At 38.5% G+C, this 25,432-nt stretch overlaps 1 protein-coding gene across 2 annotated transcripts in view; it reads left to right on the top strand.

The window, feature by feature from the left end:
• The window catches only part of CIT (citron rho-interacting serine/threonine kinase), a 67,488-nt gene that overhangs the window by 24,272 nt on the left and 17,784 nt on the right, over nt 1-25,432 (top strand). Inside the window, exons 13-23 of one of the 2 annotated variants that reach the window (XM_062504341.1) lie at nt 3,368-3,538; nt 3,787-3,840; nt 4,389-4,442; nt 5,583-5,723; nt 6,093-6,218; nt 9,182-9,277; nt 11,009-11,125; nt 11,569-11,678; nt 14,218-14,392; nt 15,691-15,888; nt 18,039-18,092. In XM_062504341.1, the coding sequence (XP_062360325.1) occupies nt 3,368-3,538; nt 3,787-3,840; nt 4,389-4,442; nt 5,583-5,723; nt 6,093-6,218; nt 9,182-9,277; nt 11,009-11,125; nt 11,569-11,678; nt 14,218-14,392; nt 15,691-15,888; nt 18,039-18,092 (1,296 nt within the window). The remainder of the gene's footprint in view (nt 1-3,367; nt 3,539-3,786; nt 3,841-4,388; nt 4,443-5,582; nt 5,724-6,092; nt 6,219-9,181; nt 9,278-11,008; nt 11,126-11,568; nt 11,679-14,217; nt 14,393-15,690; nt 15,889-18,038; nt 18,093-25,432) is intronic. The other variant, XM_062504342.1, reaches the window with a different exon arrangement.

Raw genomic sequence — 25,432 nt, 5'->3', positions numbered from 1 at the left:
TAACTCCCAAGCTGTGTGATTTCACAGGAGCTTCTGAACAGTACAGGAAGCCACAGAATTCCACTTGTGTAATTTCCAAGTAAGCACAAACTCCAAACTTCACGTTTTTCTTTTCCTAGTCCTGAAAGTACTTTGCCTATACAATCAGTTTAGGAGAAAGTTGCAATGCTTGAGTAAACATGCTGCACTAGAAACGACCTATCCATTTTAATTGGTTAAGGTATTGAAATTTCACAAGTTAATGAATCTTCGTCTGGGAGAGAACTGAGCTAACCTGAATTTTGTGTTGGTTTTTAAAAATTTTTTCTTCTTTATTTTACCATTTAAAATGTTTAATAGCATTTCAAAATTGAATGTGTTGCCTAACTGTTCTTTTCCTGATTTGATCTGTTTGCAAAGTAGAAATTAATAATTTTCTTTTCCACCCAAAGAATTTTGAAAATTCATTACTTCACATAGTTGCTCATAAGAAAAAAAAAGTCAAATTTAAATGACAACATTGTGATAAATGTGGTCATTGCCAAGGAGAACCCATTCAGTTTTATGAATTAACAGCAACATACTGCATTGAGAAAAAGAAATTGAAATTTGCTATAGCATTCAAACAATTCTTTGTAATTATCTGTTGGTTTTCATCTTCAAAGCACTTTACAAACATTAACTGACTCATTTCAAAGTCTCTGAGACAAGGAAGCCCAGAAACCTTGGTAATAATTCTCCAGACATGAGTAGCTCTTATGTAAAGAGTAATGAAATGCAAACCCAACCCTCTGGATGTAGCTGGCCTCCATAGACTTCCCCAGCATTCTTCTGGGTGGTTGCTTTATGTAATACAAGGGATCTAAAGCTGTCTTCTGGTGCTTTGCTAGCAAAGTTGCTTTAAATACTGAAATGGGGAACATTTTTGATGATTTTAAATGTCCATAGATTCTTAGGCATTACAGACACATGTAACAGAGGAAACATAATACAAGTAATTTTTAATCAAATGCTTTGTCCCAGAATCTCTTAATTTGGCTTGTGAAGATTCACAATGACATAAAGAGGCTGCTTAGTTCAACAAATGAATCTGCAGACTTTCATGTCTGTGGTGGCCTGAGCTCCCTGCAACACGTGTGCAAGAACCTTGCAACCAAAAACGCTGAGAGATTTGTGCTGACTCATATGAGCAGGTGGATCTTGGCCATTAAAGACTTAGACCATGATTTTTAAGTTAGAGGGAACTGGGAGTTGGAAGAGCCCCTTAAGAGTTTTGCTGTTGGAAACCTGAGGCTTAAGAGTGAATGAGTCAAATCAACAGCAAATCAGAACCTTCAAAACCCAATAATTAGGCTTTTGATATTTTCAGGGCAAGGCTGTAGGTTCAACTTCACCTCAGGTACTTGGATAGAAGAGCATGGTGGGTTTGTGGGGTTTTTTGTTTGCTTGGGGTGTGTGTTTGGTGTTTTTTTTTTTTTTTTTTTTTTTTTAGCTAAACCTGTGCTCGTTATTTGATGAACTGTACTAACAGACAAACTTGCAACAAATTAGAATCTGTAATTTTTTGAAAGCCCCACTCATGTCTATGTAGTTCCCTGATGTGATTTGCTTCAGGTACATGCCCTGAACTTGTCTGGTAGTCTGCACTTAAATACCTCTTGGTGTTTTAAAACTCTGACCAGTGCACATCCCAGAGGTTTGTTCTGTGTTGCCCTGAGTGGTGTGGTCTGTTCCTCTGACCTGATCTTGGGACTTATTCAAAGACAGTCTTACAAATGTGATGAAACAGGAAAACCTGAAATAATACTAATTATCTCCTCTTTTCTTCTTTTCTCCCTTCCCAAACGCTTATTTTCACGGTGGCAACTATTGTCATAGCTGTAATTCTTTGGTCAAGTGTTTGCTGATATAAAAGCCAGGTATTTTAGGAAGTCTAAACAAATTATGATTTCTGAGCAGATCATTTATTCCTTCAAACTGTTCTGCCTTTTTTGTTCACAAATTTATTTGTATGAAAAGAATATTTGGGTTAATACATATTTAGTTATTAGAAAAAAGCTCTAATTTCCAGCAAGAAAATAAGATCATCCTTACATAGGAGACAAACTGGCAGGAGTAGGTCCCTGTGAGGCTTACAAAAGCAGAGAACCAATTTTGGGATTACAAGACAAAGAGCCATTCTTTGCTCCCTGTGAGGGACAGTAAAGCAACCTGCTAAAGGCCTGGTTCCTTTCAATACCTGCATAAGCTCTCCATGCTGGAGGATGAGGGGCTGCCATCAGGGTCAGTGCTCATGCAGTCACTCGTCGAGCTGAAGGCAGCTCCTGTCTGGAGGGAACGATGACAAACCTGATTCTGTCACGAGACAGTTACTCTTCTGAATATGGGGGTAGTCAGGCATACTGCAAGATATTAAATTGGAAAGAAAGATAGACTCCCCCACTCTCAGTCCTTCACAATCTTTGTTCCTAACTCTTGATGTGGATGTTTTCTACTTGTTCGCAGCTTTGTAAAAAGCTGCGATTTTGATTTTGGTGAGGGCTTTTTGGTATGGTGGTTTTTTTGCTTTAGGGTAATTTTATGAAATTGCAGGACTTAGTAAATGCTAAACATAATTGAATTCTATTCTTTCAGTGAATATATGTGAAGCAATCTCTTGAGCTAGTCTCAGTTTGCGTTCCCAGTCTCATTGAGATATTCAATTCAAATGTTCTTTTCTTCTCCCACCTTCTCCATCCAAATGCTCTGTCTTGTAGTCTCCTACATGGGGAATCTTTATTTCTGCCTGTATGGGCAAATATCTTCTATGAGAAATGTGAGTTTTAGATAGGTTTTTCTAAGATAATATTTGATTTTAGATTGTCTCCCACACTGAGGAATATGGCCCTTTTTAACTCTGTCAGGAGAAAGTAGCTGATGGCTGCAAGCCACGGTGTGCTACCCTTCTGCTTCTCCTTCTTTCCTTTTACCCAAGCTGTGCAGATGTGTGATAACTGTCATGTTATCAACCTGAGAAAATAGATCTTGAGGGAGCATCTGGGCATTTAGTAGAGACATCAACCCAAAGGCACATTTCCGTTTCAGAAATTAGAAATGTAAGTAATAGTTATCATTTGTATGTAGGTGTATGTATGTGTTCCTGCACTTTCAAAACGTCAGTGTTTTGACTTTAAAGTATTGAGTTGAAAGTGGCAAGACTCAAACCACAACACCATGGATGTTATTTTAGTTAGTTTTTACTGTTTTATTTTGTACTTTACCTTTCTTCTACATGCTCTTAAATGTATCTCTTGCCTGCAGTCAGTATTCTGGAATCTGCTACTCCAAGCATTTCCCCTGTTGCCTCTAAACTGTAATCCCTTCTCCTTCCCTTCCACCCCAACTACAGGAATACCAAGCTCAAGTAGAAGAAATGAGGCTGATGATGAATCAGCTGGAAGAGGATCTGATCTCAGCTCGCAGGCGCAGCGATCTCTACGAGTCAGAGTTGAGGGAGTCCCGCCTGGCAGCGGAGGAATTCAAACGTAAAGCTGCTGAATGCCACAACAAACTGCAAAAGGTAGTTTAGGCTTCATGGGAGAGGGGGCTGAGGCTTGCTGGAATATCTGGTGCTGTTTGACACATGAACACACAAGTTGTGGGTGTGCCCTTCAAAGATCAGCGTGGTTCGTACGACTAACGCAACATGTTTTTCATGATGTGATTTTTACTTTGTGTAACTTCTGGTGTTTAAATTGCTTGAGGTGATGACTGGATAGAAGCCTAGCTTTTCCTGAGATTTTCATATATTTTATATTTAAGTTACAGGTTAAAGATCAAGGAAAAAATGAGGCAGGGGAGTTGTATTCCAAACTGGAAAAGGTATGTTACTTCAGTGTCCTAGATTTTGCTTCCTGGGTGTTTCATGTTATGCACAGAAACAAAGAATGTCTTTGGCTAGTCAGTGGCATGCATGGCCTCACAGCCCCCACAGCCCCTTTTCATTTTGTTCTGAGACATTTTGGTGTGATTCACTGTTCTCTCTGATTTGATATAAAGCTGTCTCTGGATAACCTGTTCTTAATGGTTTGTGTTGAGAAGCCAGGCAAAGACAGGTTGTTATGTGTCATCCCAGTTTGAAGTCAGGTTGGGGATACATCAGGGTGTTCTTTACTCAGAAAGAACAGCAAACAAAAAGCAAAAAGAATTCTGAGTTCTCACACTGAACAATCTTCTTGGTAACCAAAATATTAAATTAGCTGGAAGTCAGTGAAATGGGAATGGGTTTGCCAAGGAGTGTTTTGGTTTGTTGGAATTATGGGGGAAACCAAGAGTTTTGGAAAGTAAATTAAAACAAATATGCTATCATAAGCAAAGAGCATTTTTTCCTCTTTGGTTTTGACTGTTTCCCTCCATCTTTTTATCTATAGATCAATACAGAGCAGCAGGCCAAAATCCAGGAGCTGCAGGAAAAGCTGACAAAGGTAACGAATGGGTGGTGAAACTGAATTTTCCAAAAGATTACCCAGTGAAACCTTAATGAAGAGGAGGGATGCACTTTGTTTTACCCTCAAAAATAGAATTAGTCATAGCATGGGGGATGATAAGGAAAAGGGGGTGGGAACTGGTATCTGAAATCACTGGTGCTCTCAATATGCTTTTGGCTCTTGAGACATGTCAACAATGTTTATTTTTACAAATGAAGCTGAGTCAGAACTGGAGTAGTGTAGAGAAATTCTCATTTAAAGGCCTGTCTGGGTATGCTCTGGACACTGCACTGGTCCCTTGCTTCTGAAGAAGGGTTCAGCTGATTTTAGCTCAGTAATTAAACACATGTTGGATTTGCTTTAGTCTCCCAGTATACGCTGCTTTTAATCACTTGACAGTTCAGTTCTTCACAGTAAAAATGTGCAATGATAAGGATTCACAACAGAATTAAAACACCTTATCAATGTTTGCTGAAAGTAGTGCAGAATATCAAAGATTTGCTGGCATGGTCAGTCTGGCACTCTGGCATTTAAGCTATGACTGTAAGAACAGTCAGGGAACTTCTCTTATTGGAATTCTTCGTCAGGAAAGAAAGGGGTTGTCATAATAATCCCCTGTTTGAGCTTTTCAAACTTGGCACCTGCTGAGGGAGGGCTATTTCCAGGGTTAATGATGATGAATATGAAGGCCAAAACTACACAGAAATAGCACTTCTAATATTTCAAAAGAATAATGTTTTAATCCCCTGTCTTCTTTTCTGCCAACATTAATGCCAAGGAATTCTCTGTAGGCCAACAGGTTATTCTCCTTGTACTTTAGTGAGAGCATTTTGTGAGTTCTTTTAAAGAACTTTGTCTGAATTTGGGGATAGATTTTTAGGATGTGAAGTCAAGCAACTTGCAGTATAGCAAGACAAACGTGTATCCTAGATTTAAATTGTTTTGTGAAATAGAAGTCAAAATTATGTAGCAGATGTTAAAATTTGGACTCCTCACACGTTAATGTAAACTGTTAAAACAAAGTTCTGTAGTTTTATTGAGAATGTTGACAGTCTTGAAGTTCTGAACCTTTCAAACACTTCATTTTTGTGTGTGTTTTTCATATAATACCTTTTTTCCTTCTCTCTTGACCTTCAGGCTGTGAAAGCCAGCTCAGAGGCAACTGAGCTCCTGCAGAATATCCGTCAGGCAAAGGAGAGAGCCGAGAAGGAGTTGGAGAAACTGCAGAACCGGGAAGATTCTAATGAAAGCATGAAGAAAAAATTGCTTGAAGCAGAGGTGAGTGCAGAGTGTCTGTCTAGAGTAAATTAGTTATTGGGATGTGTCTTAGTTTAGGAACCTTCACCTGGGTGGCTCTGAGCAGCATGTATTCCTGTAGTAATTCTTCAGGGGAAAGTGCTGTTAGACATTAATCCATTTTTGATTAAAAAACATATTTCTTTGAGAAAAACAGATGGGTTTTATTTTCGGTGAAGAGTCAACAAGGACATGTGGTTAGCCTGGGGGATTTGGGGCATGATGAGGATTCAGAATATGAAAGCCAGCCATATACTGATTGCTTTAGCCTGTTTTCTCTAGAATGTACTCCTTGCTTTGTGCTAATGCAGAGTTGGGTGGCCTAAACAGCAGCTCATAATTGCTCTGCAGGAACGGCGCCATTCTCTGGAGAATCAGGTGAAGAGGTTAGAGACTGTGGAAAGAAGAGAAAACCGCCTAAAAGAAGACATTCAAACTAAATCTCAACAGATTCAACAGATGGCAGAAAAAATTCTGGTGAGCAGAGGTGAAAATGAAACTTAGAGAGTAAGAGTTTGTAAGAAAGAGGTAGGGAAGAATCAGAAGATGTAGAATTGCACTGAATAAGGTAGAAATTGTTAAATAAAGGGATTTGTTTCCTGCACCAGTCGTACTGGAGAAAGCTTAAGCACTCAAATACTATTTGCACCTCTAGTTACAAACTCACTCCTGTCCTTATTAGTCTAAATAGTGCTTCAAAACTGGAGTCATCTCAGTGGGAAAACTTTTCAGTCAACACAGTGACACTGAAATTATTTACCTAGTGATGGTTTCAGAGGTAAAACGTTCTGAGGGTGGGTTACTGCAACAACAAATAACATCTGTTTTAGAGTAAATGGCAGAGGAATTTAGAGGTCAGATACGTTACAAATGCTTACATTTTGAAGCAGAGAGAAATTAGTCATCCAAACTGTTCATCTCCAAAGGTATTTGTTAGGAAACCATTTGCACCCACATAACTTCTCTGTTGGCAATTTCTTGTTTCTCTCCTGGTTAAAACTATTAAGGCAAGTTAGTATGTCAGTCTCTAGTGAATCAAGCAGAGAATGTTTCTAATAACTTTGCTTCCTTGGGACAGAAAGCATAATTTAATACTGGAATAATTAAATTTATTTTGCCTTCCTCATGAATTTTCTGTGTGTTGCCAATATGACAAGGCGAAAAAGGATTACATTTTACTGGTAGTAATCCTAAGATGAGACACACCTGAGAAACACCAAATGGAAATGTAAAAAGAAATATATTTGGAGTCAACAGATGACCTAGGCTTGTTCTGGGTGTGTAGACTTTAGCATCAGAATGCTGAGCACTATCAAGAAAAGGTAGAATAAGTTCCATAGTAGTGCCGTTCCTTTCAAATTGTTTTGATAGCAGGAATGCATGGTAAGTGGGAGACTATGGTTGTGCTGGGCACAGAGCCAACTTTATGTTTAGAAATAGTGTAAAACTTTGAATTGTTTTGTGAGCCTCTTATGTATATTTGGGGATTGTTCCTTGGTTTTGATTGTATTCTCTGTGGAGGAGAAAGTGGAAGGGAAGGCAGAAATATCAACTAGTTGTTTTATACCATGGGATATGTTTAGCTCTTCTTATAGATATTTTCCATGGAGTCCTTGATAGCATGTTGGAGAGGTACAAAAGTATTTTATAAAAAAAGTCAAACAGGCATTGAAGAAATACTCCTACAGAGTCTTTCCTAGTCCCTTGCAACTGATCTGGGAGCACAGGGTACTGGTATTCTTTTTCCTCCACTCCTACCCTGTACCTTTCCTCAAGTTGTCTCTTCCTGGTATAGAGAGGTAAGAAGGGAGTTGAAGATACAGAATTGCATAGAATAAGGTGGAAATTGTTGAGCAAAGGCATGGTTTTCATGTACACTCATGTAGCAGTACCTGAGAAGTACCTGCTCATTTATCTGTAAGGAACTGATGAAGTAAGAAACAAGTTAGAGAAGATACTTCTGCCTTCCTGAAAGTGCAGATCATTGCTGTGATGCCAATAACAAAGTCAGTGCTACATAGAGAATACTGAGTGACAGCAGGAATGATAAGAGATTACCTTTTTAAGCCCACACTGGCTGGTAAGTGCCACTGCAGGAACTGGTGAAGCTTCTGCTACAATATGAGCAGTCTGATGCTGGGAGCTTTGAAGCTGCTGCTGATCTGGTTGTCTGATTCTCTGCCAGGACCTGAAACGTGTGGGTTTCTGGGGGAGGTGAGTTGTCCCTCTTGTTGCTGGGAGACATTATTTCAATTGCAAAAAGCAGCAATCTCCATTCTGTGCAGGAATGTCAGGGACTAGGCACTGTCGATGACCTACTTTTGGTGAACCTCCTCTTTGATTCTCACTTCTGGAAAAGGAGTGCTACTGCAATTATTGGAGCAAAAAAACTCTTCAAGATGAGGAAGATAAGGAAATGTCTTCAAGATGAGGAAGATAAGGAAAAAGCATATCAAAATATTATGAAAAGTACTAGAACACACACAAATACCAGGAAATTTTCCTGTGCTTTGCAGTAATGAGGGCAGACAGGAGATCCAGATGCACCTCAGTACCTGAACTTGTCTATGCAAGAGTCAGCCCAGTGGTAGTCAATGACAAACCTGCACCTGCTCCTGTTCTAAGGAAACTGTTGGAATGGCAAATATGACAATAAATGAGCATGAAGTTGTAAGCTCAGCTCTTGAGAGATATCCTGTTAAAAGGTGATTATAGATAGACCCCAAATAATATAGTAAGACTGCAGAAATATCTAATTTCTGAAATACAAATTAAGTCCTTACTGTGCATGGCTTAAACTATCTGATGTGAAATAAAGAGGCTAGAAAGATTCTGGTATGTTCCACCACATATATTGCATCCTGCACTTTTCATTTTTTGAAGCCATTTATAAATAGCATTTCTGACAACATTTATCCAAGGAATACAGCAAAGTAAATGCTATTCCCCCTCTGAATGCAGAATGAAAAGCACAGACAGCAGTACCCCATTATTGAGGTCTGCTGCAAGAAAACAAGTGAGAGACCTTGTTAAAAATAGATCTGAACTTCCTGTGATGCCACTGCAGCTATAAAATGTTTATAACTGTGTTTTCACCAAATGTCCTTGGCCTATCTTTGGGTATATTTTACTGGGAGATGGAGGTTTTTATCATGGAAGTAGAAGTGTTTGTCCTTAGCAGTGTTCCCACTCTGCAATAGGTGGGTCAGCAGCAATATGCAAACTTTAAGTTGGTAATGTTCAGGTCTCATAATGCCTGGTTGTTTGTTTGGGTGTAGTTTTTTTTTTTGTTTTTTTTTTTTAACCATGACAGCTCTGGACTTGGGATTTTTATAGTGTGAGGCCTTAAAAAGGAGGAAGAATGTTTGGTACCTGTGTAACATATACTCTCAGCACCTACCATTTTCTTGTGTCTGAATATGAATTTTTGCTGCTTTTAGGAGCTGGAGGAAAAGCACCGTGAGGCTCAGATCGCAGCACAACATCTGGAGCTGCAGCTGAAACAGAAGGAACAATTCTATGAGGAGAAACTCAAAGTAAAAATATCTTATCTTCCTACAAGCTTTTGTGGGTAGAATGAGCTCAGGGAAAAACAGTTGCCTTTAGGCTCTGATTGCTTTGGCTTGTGAGTTGCCTTCTTGTTACCATTGCTGCAATGTTGAGGGAGCTTAGTGGAATCTAAATCAGTTTTCTCCTGTTTTTTCTGCCATTGTACCTTATCTGTCTGTGGCACTGGATTAGGAGAGTTAGCATTTGAAGCCAAAACTACAGGAAGGCATTTGTTGGTTGTAATTTGACTTTTGCTGACTAAATAATACTTAGTTAATGCTGTTGGATCCCCTACCCTGAAGAAGCTTTCAGTTCCCACTGAAAGCTTTTCTATGAGTGTTCACTCAACCTACCTGCAAGTTTGAAATGCAGCAAATAGTAGACCATTTCTGAAATTCCATCTTGGAGCTGGAACCTCTGCCAAGAAGCCACAGAAACCACCCACTTTGTTTTTTGTCTTTTCCAGGGTAGCATTAACAAACAGTTAGGAATAGACACCATCTAAAATTAGGAAAAACAAGCTGGCAAATAGGAGTATGTGCACTGGCTACAGATTTCTCTGAAGAACTTGCAGTATGACAGCCAGTAAATGCATTTTGTAAGAATCTTTGCTAAGAACAAATTATTCTCAGTAGAAACAGTCTTTATCTTGTACATTTATCTAGTACTTTAATTCTACATTTTTGCTTAAATGTGAGAGGATGTAGTATTTAAGAGGAGAGAAGAAATTTCTGTGGGAGAAATATGAAGGAAAAAAGAGAAGTAAGATTTGCTGACAGATCAGAGCATGTGGTTATCAATAATGAGAGGAGGGTGATAGAAAGCAGGAAGATCAGATGTAGATGTTGAGAAAGAAGTGGTGATATAAAAATTGGAGAAGAGGATAGGCATTGGAAAAAGAATAAAAATAAAACGAACTGGTGTATTATGGGGCCATGTGATGTAGGGTTTAATAGGAGGAGTCAGGAAGCCAGGTAAAAGAGGTTCAAAGGGATAAAACAGGATGTGGAGTTTTTGTAACTGGAAAAGTAAAAAGTATTCTTTGATGTCCAGAATTTGTGCCTTTGTAAAACTTGTCTTTGAAGAATGAGACCTTCAGTTTAAAAACTAATTTAGAACTCTGGTCATACATACACAACATGCATTTCTAGGTTAAAATGTAGCAATTCATTACTTTAGTTCTGTTCCCAATGGCATTTGTGCCATAAAAAGAAGTTTTTTACTTTGCTGTTAGGTTTTTGTCTCTGACTGGAAGAACTCATGTGGTCTCAGTTGCCTTCTCATCCACACCTGTGGAACTCATAAATTATTTGTGTGCCATTACGTGTGAGCCATGAGCTAAAGGATGGGCACTTTGCTATTTCTTCTGCTGTACATATTGGGGTAGAGAGTCTTTTCTGTTTTTTTGTTGCATTAGGCTGGAACTGTTATTGAACACAGTTTATATGACTTAAAATAATATTTTAAGAATCTACAATATCTCCGTATCTCTGTAAAATCTTATTGTTAAATTCAGTCTTCAGAGATAACTGAGAGTGTACTCTTTTTGGAGTCTGTTCTTCCATGGATTTCATGCAACTGCATCATGGATTTAAATTTGCTTGACATATGACCAATTGCTTACAGAAAAAAAACAACTGTATTGATGATTTTCTTTCTGCTTGCCCTTTGCCCAGTGAAACAGATAAAATTTAGACAAAAGAAATGTCTTCATTTAGGTGTTGGAAAACCAGATGAAGAAGGATCTTGCAGATAAGGAAGCACTTGAGAATATGCTCAGAAGACATGAAGAAGAAGCACGTGAGAAATGCAAAGTCCTGGCTGAACAGAAGGCGGTATGTGACATTGAGCTGGAAATCAAATCAAAGCTGTTTGAAGAATAGCTTTCTGAGGCTGATTTCAAGCAAGATAATCTTGTTTGAGGTTCTGTAGTGCTGCTGAGCTGCTTTGAAGGAAATTCATTGGTTAATATAAATTTGAAGACATAAGTTTTTTAAATTCAGAATATCTTCAAGAATATTTCCTTTAAAAAAGCCATGCAGCTTGCTGTGTACCCCTCGTTTTGTGCCTTGATAATGGCTGCTTTTTCCTAACATTAAAGCAGTAGAAAGCAGCTGCAAATAGCTCCAGTAATTGCATCTGTGTTGCTCATTTTGGCCATTTGATCAGTTTTCTTTTAGTTCTTTTTGTTTCTGGAAAAAGTTCAGACTTTTTAATAAATTTTATTTTTGTAACCACTCGCGTTGTGCAGTCTCAAGGGCTCACTGCTGTGTTTCAGATGATCAATGCAATGGATTCGAAGATCAGGTCACTGGAGCAGAGAATTGTGGAATTGTCTGAGGCCAACAAACTGGCAGCAAATAGCAGCCTCTTCACTCAGAGGAACATGTAAGTGTGGCAGCTGCTGTCGCTGCTGAACAGGTCTCAGGAAGATGACCTTAAAGCCTTTGCCATCTGAAATGATTCTGTGATTCACCATGTAAAAGTGACTCTTTTTTGCAGGCCTGCTGTGCTCCCTGCTTGTTTTTCAGTGATGGCCTTTCAAAAATAAGCTTTGTTCTTCAAATAGTTGGGGCTCGCTCTGTATTTTGTGTTTTCACAAGCATGACTGGGAAAATTGGTTTGTATTACAGTGTTTACTTTGGAGCATTTCCTAAGGCAGGTGATTTGTGTAGGTTTGCCAAATATGTTAAATGAATACTAATAATTTTATGTCTAAAATATCCCTGGAGAAGTATACTTTCCTTCTTTAAACATAAACATTGCTAATAGATTTATATTTTACTCAGTTCCCCTGACACATGATTTTGAAATTGAAAACATTAAACACCCTTCACTCACAAACACTCCATCGTGCCTTGATGGATTAGAAGGAAAGGAAGAAGACTAGATTTTTAAACCAAGAATTTCTTTGCATGTTTTTGAATTCTTCTGTTTCAGATCCTTTTGTCATCTTGAACTTTATTTTTCTTTGGGTTTTAGCTGAGTTTCCTTATCCTTACAATGATGTCTTTCCTTCGTAAATGACTTAGAGGAAATGTAGGAAAAAGCATGGATTGTTTGAAAAATCCTGCAGGGCAGGGCTAAAATAGCATTTGCCCTTACTGAGTTCAGAGATTCACCAGCTTGGTTTGCACTAAAGATTCAGTGTCCCTCAGCTGCTGGATCCAGCATCAGGCAGTGCCTTTATGGGAAACACTTGTATAGATTCACTTCTAATATTGAATAGAATCAGAGAAGAACGAGTTTGGCAAAGACTTGATTTGGTTTCTTTCCTTCTCTGTGGTCATTATGCCTCCAGATATGTAATGGCTCCAATTTTCATTGCATTTCAAATATCTTGCAAGTTATTTTAGCCTGAGCGGCCAGAAATATTCACAGAAATAACTGAGGAGTTTAATTTTGTTGCTTAATGCTCCAGATGACCTCCAGTTAATCACCCAGGGAGTTTGTTGAGGCAGCAAAAGCCATAACTTACCTTCAGTCTAAAATAAAACAGAAATGTCTCAAGGTGGAGCTGGGAAGTGTATGGAAGGTTGAGTGTCTCTGTCATGGGTGCTGAACTGAGAACTTAATCCTTGACTGAAGAGCCACAGAAAACAAGAAAAACATATAATAATGTTTTAACATACAATTTGAAATAGATTATTGAGAGACATATTGTCAAATGATGAACTTTTCAGGATTAGTAGGAGATAGTACAGAATTAGCAACATTTTGAGAGAAAATTACTTAATTATGCATGCAGATAGTTAATGAATTTGTGCTTATTTTGTGAATTGGGCTGTTGAAAATGTATAAATTGTTGTTGGACTGCATTTTGAACCAACAAAAGCTGCAGCTAATCTGAGCATGCATCAAGAGGAGAGCTAGTGATTAAACCCTTCAGAGGAGAGGGGAGCTCTGCAAGCTTTTGTTCCAGCAGTATCTGAGGAAACCAGTGATTATCAAGTTCCTGAGAAGATAGCCCAGTAAACAGCAGGAAATGAAATAACACCATTTGACAGTTCTGGCTGGCAATAATCTATAGAGGTAAATTTAAAAACAAAGCGTGAAAGGGTGGTTTTGCTTGCAATGCACAGAAATGTGAGTCAGAAGACTTAAGTTCTATTTTTAGTTTTGTTAAGTCTTCCTATTTGATCTTGGGCAACCCACATAATTTCTCTGGGATTGGATTAATAACAGCTTATCTCACAGTGAACTTCTTAAAATATTAATTCATTAATATATGTAGAGCTTTGTGAGGCTTCTAAGTAGAAAGCTATCTATGAGGCAGAATTTTCCAATGTATGATAACAATTCCAGGAACTGTAAATAATGCAGAAAGACCCCCTTTTTATTTTTTGAGGGTGTCCATTTCAAATGGTAATAATTAATCATTGCCAGCTCTCAAAATTCTTATGAGAACAAGTAATTATTTTTGTTCAGTTTGTGGATTAAGGCCTTGATCAGAGACAGCAAATCTTCACTTCAGTGTAGGTCAAGCTCTATGTCCATTACAACTTTCAAAAGCCCCCAGCAAAACAACCCCCAACACATTACCCCAGCCCTAAAGCATGGGGTTCCTCTTATCTCATAGAAATACACTGGGAGAAAGCAACTCTTAGAATTTATTTTTCCCCTATAGAAAAACCTGTGACAAGGAACTGACGAAACAAGAAGAATGAATTGTGTCTTAAATAGCATTATAGATTACCCTCTGCAAGATTCATTTGTCTGTGCAACTGGCAAATATGGAATTTTAGTGCTCTAGTCATATGTTGATGAATACACTAGTTTTTTTTTATTTTTACCTGGGATGTAGAATTTAAGCCATGAACTAAACTGTTCTACTTAAGAAATCTTTGTTCTTCCTTACTTCACCCCAGTGGAAGGACATATGTTTAATGGCATTTTGGGTTTGTCACTTGTGCATTTCTCCTATCAGGAAAGCCCAAGAAGAGATGATTTCAGAGCTCAGGCAACAGAAGTTCTACTTGGAAACACAAGCTGGAAAGTTGGAGGCCCAGAATCGAAAATTAGAAGAACAATTGGAAAAGATGAGTCACCAAGATCACACTGACAAGAACCGCCTGCTGGAGTTGGAGACACGGCTGAGAGAGGTGAAAACGTGGCTCTAATCCCTCTCACCAAACTTTCCTAAATGCATCCCATTTTATGAATACAGTGAGAACTAGAATTAACTTATTGGAGTGGTATTTGAAAGTGTAGTAGTAATTAAAAAAATAAGAGAGAAATGTAAGTATGAAGGACTTGTCATCCTGAACATGAACTTTTTAGTCATCTTGCTTTTTCAAAATTCTACTTCTATGTTTGTTTGTACAATACCCTTAAAATATTGTCTGGGTAGAGAATAATAGCTCAGCAATGTACAATGACCAGACAGGTAACCTGTAGCCTTAGAGCTGACAGCCAAGAAAGCAAAGGACAGACACAGCAGAATTGCTGTAAGAAAAAAGGAACCTGCTGCTTCATGTACCATTTTCAGAGTTTTCTGGACAAAAACCCTAACAGTAATATGGAAATATACATAGACAGTAATATGGAAATATACATAGACAGTAATATGGAAATAACAATAATATGGAAAGATCTGTGAGCTGAGCTTCATTTTTAATTTTTTATTAACTAGTTTGGCTCTACAAATTCTTCTCCAGTCTCACTCCACTAATTTTCAGCTAAGGCTGAATTCTTGCCTTCAGCTAAGGTTGTTGGACAGCCAGCCTGTCCTTCTTTGGCCAGAAGCTGGCAGGGACCAGTGTAGGGTTTCTGCCAGCCTTGTCACACATCTCAAGCACAACAGACAGATTCCCTTGGGATAACAGGGAGCCTGAAGAAGGTGCTAAGGTTTGGAATTGATTCTGAATGCTGAGATCTGTTTTAGTTGTTCATTTATCCCTGGAGTGACACATTTATCCCTGAGTGTGCTGCAAAAAAACCTTTATCAGAAGCCGCTCGGGTAAAACCAGAGCCAGATGGGCTGGTGGGTTTCTTTAAAAGGAATCTGAAGGGAAGATGAAACATGGAAGTCAATTGCAAAATGTATGTAATGTATGTCCAGAGATTCCTGAATAAATATCCTTAGAGACTCCTAGCTTCAGTGAAGAAAGTTCATCACAAACTACTTCAACATCTTCTATCAATGTTTGATATGTTTGAGTTACAGCTGGAGCTATTCTTGTGCCCTTGTTGTTTCAAAATGCCAGGTTGTTTTTTCCAAGAAAACCAGTAGATATTAGAGAGTAGACAAAGCTGTGTCCTTGATTTCTCAGTGCCTTAAGCAGTCTGTCAAGATGTGATTTTGGGAATAGACATGGCAATGGCATCTTAAAGAGGTTCTGAAACGAGACTATGTTGCCTGTCATGTAACTTACATTTGGATACTCCTTTCTTTCTTCAGGTTAGTCTAGAGCACGAAGAACAAAAGCTGGAGCTCAAGAGGCAGCTGACAGAGCTGCAGCTGACCCTGCAGGAGCGGGAATCCCAGATCACTGGGCTGCAGGCTGCACGCACAGCCCTGGAGAACCAGCTCCGCGAGGCCAAGACCGAGCTGGAGGAGACCACGGCTGAGGCAGAGGAGGAGATTCAAGCTCTCACGGTGAGCCCTGAAACTGCAGATTCACACTAGAGTTATGCAGGTGCATGTTTCATGAAGAGGTTAAAAGGAATTTATATGATTTAATTTTTAATTTTCAGAAATGGATATGAATTGTGCCTTGTGTTGATAGCAGTGCAAATGGCTAAAATGTCAAATTTTTGCCTTTAACCATATGGATACCTCCTAGTAATGGTTCTTTGCTGCCTAAACTGACTGATGGCTTGTAGAAGCATTATTACTTTTGTTTTGAGGTGAAAGGTGCATCTGAAATTGGTATTGTTAGTTTAACTCTGTGATTTACTTATTTAAACAATAGCTCATGAGTTTGAAAGTACTTGATGGTCTTGATGTTTTGATTATTTTTGTCGTATCAGTTTTCCTGCTTTGAGGATACTTATTTGGGGGGGAAAAAAAAAACAAACACCAAATTCCTAGGGAGAGTGTTCTAACACAGTTTTATTCCAATGCTTGTTTTACTAAAAATTGCCAGGTGTGTCTTGCAGTCTGGTGAGGTGTGTGAGTGATAGAAAGGAAAACAAAGTTCAAGCCCTGCCACCCTCTTCCATCCCACTCCCCTGTAAATGGAGTTCTAGATTATATGCTGCTGGTTGCTGTCTCTTGAGCACAAAAAGATGCTTTCAAACTGTTTGATTCTAAGAAATATTCGCTTCACAAAAGATTCCCAGGGCTGCAGGTAGAGAGTTTCACCTGCTACCAGCTAACCCTCCCTTAAGCAGCAGCCTTTAATGACCTTCAAATCCTGTGATTTGAAAGTGTTGAAAATGGGCATTCTTGTGCTCCAGTGGCATTTAATCAAAGAACTGTTCTGAATATTGCTGCCATTGCTGGTTTTTGGGAAGGGAGGTGGGATCAGCTGACATGGGCACTGGTATTATGCTGATGCTTTGGGTAGATGAATGGCAGAACCATTCCCTCAGTTCTGAAGTGGGCACAGGCTGGGCAAGTGCAGCAACAGCATTGAGGCCTAAGAATAACTGAATAGAAATGGCACGGGGTTCCTTTTTGCTCAGAACTGAGGCAGTCCCTTCCCAGCTGAAAGCTTTGCATAACAGCCACAATCACTGCCAGGGGGCTGGCAGTGCCTTGGGATCTTTACCCAGCAGTGAAACAGATGTATATTCATGACCTGTGTTCACCCAGTTATTGCTCCAGTTAATGGGACAAACTGGAAGTGCTGGACCAGCTGCTGTTAGTCCAGCCCAGTAGGCTTGGGACTATTCCTGACATGGAGATTTTTACATACTTTTCTTTCTCACATTGCCTGTTTTGGTAAGATAGCTTTTAAGCTCACATCTTTGACTTCTGCTGAACATTTTTTTTTTTCCTGTTTAGTCTCTTGGCTCTAAGAAAAATGTTCTGAATCAAGAAAGGTGGCTGGATGTGCTTGAGCAGTAACCTTTTGTTTGTCAAGTTTTCAGATAGCACATGACACTAGACACTTGTTAAATCACTCTGAATTTTCAGAGAGGCCATGAGGCTGAAACAAGAACCTTTTGCTTTGTCATGCTTTGCTTGTAAATTAGGGGGTAAAATGGTGCATGCAATACTGCATTCTTTAAAATGAGTGTTTGAACTTTTCTGTACTTTAGATGCTGTCCTCCAAAGAATTTATTATTATGTTTTATCACTGCTTTTTAGAGAGGCTCGGGCTTAAATGGGACTTGATGGTAGGATTCAGGTAGATTGGCAGAGCTGTTTGGGGTACCTTGCATTATACATGATTATAGTTTTTCTTTGCAAGCATTAAAATTGTGTGCAGTATTTATTTTCTACAAAACACCAATCTGGATACCCAAATTATTATGTCAAGATTGTAAAAACTTAACATGGGATCAACAAGTCTTCTGGTGACCATTTCAGATGGAACCTGTTACATAATTCCATTCTTGTGCATTTGAGCTCGTACATTTTCTTAAAGCACTTCAGAGTTGGGAGCATAAGTGTATTTTGATTAAGTAGGATGGGACTTTTGCTAATCAGTTCTTTGCCACTGCAAAGTGCTTTCATAGCCTGCAGCATCTGCCTTCCAAACTTTGCTTGCTGGTAGGTTGTTCTGCAGTTTGTTTAGCAACAGCATTCTCGAATTCTAATGTATGAAAAATTGATGATTAACTTCTTACCTCCCTTAGGCACATAGAGATGAAATCCAGCGTAAATTTGAAGCCCTTCGTAATAGCTGCACAGTGAGTATTAAATACAGATCATTGAATTATTTTGAAATTAAGGATAATGAAACAAACAATTTCCTCATTTAGTCCTTGATGACACTAGTTCCTAATGTGGACTTCTGGCTTCAAGGTGCTAGTAGGAGCTGGATGGATTGGATTGGATTTCTTTTAGGTTTCAGGTAAACCTCAATTTTGAGGTTTTAGTCTGATCATGAAATTGTCACTGTTCTTCTTTTTGGAGAAGAAAGTAAATTAAAATATCTCATTGCAGTGCAGCTAATAAGAATGGTGTAGCAGCTGCAAAAAAAGACTGTAGGTGAAGATCTTTTTGCTCACAAGAGGAAAAGACCTACCTGTCCAAATCCTGAGCTGAATTGTAGATCTAGGCCAGAGTGGGTTTTAAGGAGGACTTTAACACTGTTTGAAGAGACAAGAAATGTTAAGGTTCCAAATAATAAATTCCAAATAACTGACATGCAGCAGAGAGAGCTCCAGACCTGAATTTTCACCTTTTGTTGCTTGAGATCTTTGACATGTTTTCAGATTCATTTCATCAGTGCAGGACAGATGTCCAAGGGCTTTGTCTATCCACAGAGATTCTTGCAGTTTAACACTATTTTCACACTTGTTCATGGTAGTTGATGGAGAGTATCTGCCTTCCAATGCCATGAATTACACAAGTGTTGGATAAGGACCGAAGTCCTCTGGGTCAACAGTGACTGTAAATTAGTCTGGGCTTTTTCTCTCTACCCCACACTGTAAGCAGGGCTTAATTGCTGGGATTTTTGTCTTGATTGTTTCCCTGCTTCCAGTGATTTCCTCAAATGTAATTTTTCATGCTGTAGGAGTAAGTCTTTAATGTATAAGTTTTCATCTTTTAAAGTATCTTTTCAGCATGAGAGTAATTCTGTTTTCCTCACTTGCTCTTTAGCATTGAGCAAGGGGGTTCTTCTGGACATAGAATATCTAGATAAGAAGAAGTGAGGGAGAACAGCTTTCCAAAGTGTTTTAACCTCTGTCTAAAAGAAATCCTACACAAGAAATTTTACTTTTTGTCCCCTTCCTTATTTTCTGAGATTGAATGTCTGACTCCCTGTTTGTCATCATAGATGTTACATCCAGAGCTATCTTCTGTTGCTCTGGATCTTGCCTTTCATTCAGAGTGACAGCTTTTTGTGAAAACACTTTTGTGATCTCCATGCAGGATAAAACCAGGTGTGGAAACTGTTCACTGCAGGGTCAGCAGCCTTGCAGAGCTGTAACTCATTATCCAGTGACACTTCAGCTCTGAGTGTGGGGAACAAGCTCCAGCAGTGAAGAATGACCCATAACACTTCCAGAATGTCAAGAGCTTCAAAGGACTTGTAAAAGTGTTGTGCACTCTAAGGCCCTTCATTGGGATAAGTGGAATCAGACATCCTCATCAATAAGAAATTAATTAAATAGTTCCTAAATGAATAATACATGCTCATCATACATTCTCTTTCCAGCCCAGGAGAATGCACATATAATTTAATTGACCATGGACAGATAATTTCATGTTTTTTGTTATGACTGCTCCTGGCTGTCCATCCTGCCTGAGGAATGAGGAAATCAGAGCAATCTTCTATTGCCAGTGAGGGTCAAGAAATGCTAATTACACTGCTTTCACCAGATGTTTCAAACTCGTTTTTATCTGATGGTACCAGTATGATGCAGGCTGTGCTTTTTAGTGAACATGTGACTCCACTTGAAGGTGATTAGAATTTGTACCCCTTTTAAAATCCAGCAACACTTCAAGAGAATAATTGTAATGTGCTGCTACTTAATACAGTATGATAAAGGATGGATTTGTTCATTCAGGAAATTCTCAAGAGATCCTTTTTAAGCTGCCACAAACTCCTTGAACTAGTCTGGCAAACTTTGGTAGGGAATTACTTTTTATTTGATCTTAATGAGAAGCCCCAGATAGCATAAGAATACAAAAATAAGATTAGACAGGAAAGAAATATTGAAAAATTGAATTACTTCAGTAATTACTTCAGAACTTTTGTCTTCAGAAGATAAATAAAAATACCTAATCTGCTTTCTTTGGTATTGTTCCTGTTTCTTTAGCTTCACAAAAGTCACAGCCTCTGATTGTAAAGAAGGCTGTGTCTGCTTTCCTTGTATCCTCATTGCACACTTATTCTTCCTTTTGCTGAGGTCTCTGACCAAGGAGGTATTTTTGGGTTCTCCTTTTTCATGCTTTCTCTGTCACTCAGTTGAGCAAGAAGTAGTAGGATATGTAATTACAACAAAAATTGTAAGTTGTGGTACCTGCTGTGCACATACATGTGCTCATGGGAACACACACAGTCTTATCAAACCTTCTCACAATGATAGCTCATCCAGCAAATCTGTTCAGGGAGAAAAACTAGTTCCCTACATTTATTCTATGAAATAAACGGTCCATTTGAGTGAAGGATTTTCCAGGCAATCAAAGGAAGATTTAGAAATAAAAGGCATTCTTAAAAGGAAAATTTACACATTTGTCAGTTGTTTCCAGATACCTCTGAATTATGGTTTGTTCTGACATCACCAACATGTTTAAAGTTAAAAATACAACTAAATAATACTACCTAAATAATAATAGAATTTTTTCCAAAAGGAAACTTCCAGTAAGCAGGCAGGAAAGTCTTTAAATCTTGAGCAGGAGAGAGTCCTATAAAAGCCTTGTACTCAGCTTAGTAAAATACCAGAGAAACACCACCTGAATTGTCTGGGTTTTTCAGGTACAGGCTGTTGCTTTTAGTGGCATTTCTTATTACTAATAGGATATTGCATTTCCATTTGTTCAAGTTTTCTCCAGTAAAACAATGTTTGTATTCCCTTGAGTTTCTTTTGTCATAATCTTGTGTTCCAGTCTTAAACATGAACAGGCTTGCTCTGCACTTGTGCGAGAGATTGGATACTGAGGCATTAGGTCTGTGAGCCCATCAGACAGATATAATTTTAGTTATGTGTGAATTCTGCTGAATTCAGCCTAAGATCCTGATTCCACATTGGCTTGATAAGTTGACATACAAGAATTATCTGTGTTCTTGTGAGCTTCCAAAATAATCCTCAAGATGTTACCTTGATGCTAAATTGTGTTTCAAAGTAAAGGAATTTTGCCCACTGTGACAAGGCTAATACCCAGGCAAAAACTTTTCTATGGCTTTGTTAAATTTCTGTAAAGAAGTAAAATTCCTGTTTGGTGGAAGGGGTTATCCTTGATTCCCATTCCATAGAAACTATGATGGCAGATACCAGTTACAGACAGAAGTGGAGCTTTGTAGTTTTTGTAGCCTGACCAAAAATCAGACTTCCATGGCCTTGGTGTGAGAGAGATTAATGAGACCTTCACTGTGGACAACATCATCACCACGATGTTTTGAAGAAGAGTCTCCTGTTTGGGAGAGGCAGCTCATCTCCTGGGACCTAGGACAGGACTGGGTGTTTAATCCTGGCTTGCTGTGGGAAGGAGAGGAATGCAGTGTGGGCAGTGTCCTACTACTCTGCAGCTCCCAATGTCCCTCAAGATAAACCAGGGTGAGATTTTGGAGACTGAGATCCATGTTTAAGGTGTGTTTCAAGGCACAGATGTTGTGTGACTATGGAGAAGGGAGGAAAGTGGGGGGTTCATTGTTAGGTACTGATGGAACAGGTGGAGATCCAATCTATCTGCAGCCCTGTTTGACAGCCTGGGCCTCTCAGTGTTGGGATTTCTCTCCCTGAAAAGCTTTGTCTCAGAGAGTAGGCAAAGACAAAAGGAGTCTGATGTCTGCTCTCATTCTCTCCTCACAATAATTTGGGGCTGAGAGACAGCTTTTTCTCATTTGCTATTTACTTCTGACAGGTAGCTTTCTGGTAAAGATTAGTGGGGATGGGGAGGGGTGGAAATTGATAGAGCAACACTATTAGTCTGGAATTGCATTAAACTCCAAATAAGACACTGCTGATAGCATCCCAAAACAGTTTCCCTTGCTGTGTCCTAGCATTTTTCTGCACATTTGTTGATGGTATCTGAGAACAGAGACACCTTTATGAAGGAATAGGGTATGGGGAAGTTTGCAAGCTGCAGTTATAGTATATAAATAAAACTCCTTGATTTTCTCCTTTTCCTCATTATTGTGCCTATGGTTTGGGTATGTGGAATATATGGATTAAATTTAGTACATTTTGTCTGATCTGCAAGCCAGATTGCCATGGCCCTGACTGTTGCTCTGATATTTAATTTGATCTATGGCTGGAGAGGTTTGTAGGACCAAGGGTACCAGCTGTGAATCTGCTCAGTCTCACTAGAGGAATACTTTTCTTTCCTCAGACTATTCAGTGGGGGGGGGGGGGGGGGAATTTTGCTGGATATGCCCCTTCTGCTGAGGAGCTGCTATGCTTGGGTTGCTCTGCAATATTTAAAAATGAGATACAGTCCTCTGCATCAGGATAAAGATAAGCTATGTGCTTAGATGTGGTGTGCAGTGAACAGTCTGTGTAGTTAGGTGATAGCTCTGTTTTATGGATTAGTTGTGATGAAGATGTGCATAAATAGTGGAGAAAATTCCAGTTGCTCTGTGAGTGGTGATGCAGTGGCACAGATACAGTGGCTGTCCAGATTGTCTAGAATTGCTTTTCCAAGCTTTCAAGTGTTTGGTTAATTTGTAAACTTAAAATGTGAAGATTTTTCTAATTATATTATGGGTTTCTAAAGGATATAATAGCATTTTCATACTGACTTTCCTTTAATATACTTCATATTTACCTTGGAACAGCTCAGGGTTGGTTGGTTTGGTTTTTGGGACTTTTCTTTTGCCTGGGGTTTTCCTTAAAAGAAAAATATCTAAAGCTATTAACTCTTTCCAGGTACAGAATTGTGCTATAGGTTGCATGTATGTAAGTATGCCTAAGAAAACATTTCCAATAAAATGTGGGGTATTTTTTATCTGCGTTTTCTTTTTTGTTGTTCCCCAGGACGGACATTTATATGACACTACATCCCCTTTTCCTGTGTCAGTATTACCCATTACTCTTAGGCTTTATAGTGTTAATAAACTCTCTAATCCTGTTGGGTTATACATAGCTGTAGACAGCTATTGGATGTGTTAACAAGCATCCCCTTTCCCTATGAAAAATGGGAGGTTGTACCAAGAGGAACAAATTTTCTCTTGTTAAGAAAATTGTATCTATCTATCTAGATTAATTTATCTAGGTTATAATATAGTTGGAATTTAAGCCAAGGTGTTTTGGAATTGTCAGTAAGTACACTGTTAGAAGAAGGAAAAAGACCATGTCACATCTTCTGGAACACTGCTTTCTTAACTGCTTTGTTATTTGTCAGACGTTTTCCTGGAATCTTCTACTAGATAAAATGTAGCAGTGAAATATAATAAGATCTGGTTTAATTTTAGTTGTATTCAGGGAAAGAAGTCAAAATCTCAGAACCTAGAATAAAGGAAAATAGGAGCTTAATTTCCACCCCTTAAGGAATAAAATCAACTAGAAATACAGCCTGTGTTAATAATTAATTAAGTAGCTGGACATATTTACCCTGCATATTACTTTATCCATTTTGTATCCCTCATCTCAGTTTTCTTGTATTTCAAAACCAGCTTAATATTTTTAATAGAAATTACTTGTACTGGTATATAAAATGTGGAAGAAGCCATGTACGTATAAAATGTATCTTGAAACTGCCTAGATACATGGTGTGGTTAAACATAAAATTAAAACCAATGGAAGAAAAAGTGAATTTCTTATCTGGCAGTTAGTAGATATCTCAGCTGTTGTAAGAGCAGTAGGTAAAATATTCTAAAATCAAATGTTCTTTTACTCCTTTTTGTTTGTTTAAACATATCTAAGTTCTTATTTCATAGGTACTAACATGTCCTTATGACACAGGCTGCCCCCTCTGGAAGCTTGGTGCAAACAATGCAGAGGAAAATGTGTATTTTGAATAAGGCAGTGTGAGTTCTCAGAAACAAACATGATAGGTTTCTTCAGAAATGCTGTGTTTTGAAATGTGAATCATCTTGATTTGACCCTGAACATATGGGTGGCAGGAACTCCCCTTCACCCAGCAGGGAGTAATGGCTGTTGGACTTTTTCTGCTCACAGTTTAAAAACCTAATCCTGTTAATTTAGATCTAGGAGAGGCATGGTTAAAGGCTGCCAAAATATGCATTACAGATTCTTCAAAAAGAAATGGTTGTCATCTTTCCAGAGAGCTGAGAAGAGCTGTGTGCTCTGTCCTCTACTGCTTTAGATATTTAAGTCTTTGGCTTGTGTAGGAAATTGGAACATTTAAATTTGAATGTGTGGCCAACTGAGATTTTTTTTTTTCCCACTTAATGAAGTATCTTATTCACTTTTCTTTGACATCCAGGCAAAAGAGCCTCTAGAACATATTTTCAAGTGTCAAATGTGAATTGTATAGAGTTTACCACTTTCTGAAATTCTTTTTATTAAGCTGATTTCAAGATTATACTAAGGGTTTTTTTTATTCTGTTGTGGCGATGTTGGTTTTGAGTTAGGAGAAGGTTCATATTCATCCACTCAGTGTTCAGGCCTTTCATTCATAAAACCAACTGTGAAAATGGCCCACTATTGTTTATATTTGACTTTCAGTTGGAGGGGACTGTGGTTTAAAGCTTTTAGTTAATGCTGATTGAACAAATGGATGCTCCCACTTCGGCAAAGGCCTTGTTGAGTTTTTGCTTTTCACTGATCTTCTGTGTTTTGTTGCCACACTGGTTTCTTCCTTTGTGTACCCAGCTGCCATCCATAATGCTGTTACTTTGATAGAATGTATTTCTTAACATTTTTCTGCCTTTCCTGGTTATGCCCAGTGTTACAAATAATATAAGCAATTCCCTGGGATATGGGATATCCATCAGGTTGCACTGCCTCCACTGCACCTCTTGGTCTGTTTTCTTCAAATACCACACTTTGAAAGCCTTTCTGAGAGTAATTGGCCTCATTGCACTTAGGGGAGATTGAGGCAAAAAAAGGTAAAGTGCTTTGGCTAAAGGTCTCTAAGTCAGCAGCAGAGCTGAGAATCCAGTCAGAACTCCTGGCTCCCAATCCAGTGCTTTAGCTATGACAGGTCTCTCAAATAATAAATTACATTGCAGCGTATTTATGCTCTGAACCAGATTAAAAAAAAAAAAACCTAGCTATTTTTTCTAGGACACAAAACTCTACTCCTAATCCAAGTACATTACTATGCACAAATATCTACCACTATAATACTGCCCTTTTGGTTGAATTAGAAAAAATGTAAAAGCTTGGCAATAAATAATTGTGTGAGAATACTTTTTCAAAAACCTGTGCTCATTCACATGTAATTTATTTTTCTT

This window comes from Cinclus cinclus, chromosome 17, assembly GCF_963662255.1.
Source record: "Cinclus cinclus chromosome 17, bCinCin1.1, whole genome shotgun sequence".
In the NCBI taxonomy this organism is placed as follows: domain Eukaryota; kingdom Metazoa; phylum Chordata; class Aves; order Passeriformes; family Cinclidae; genus Cinclus; species Cinclus cinclus.
Note: the sequence above shows the minus strand (reverse complement) of the source record. Positions and strands in the feature narration are given on the sequence as shown.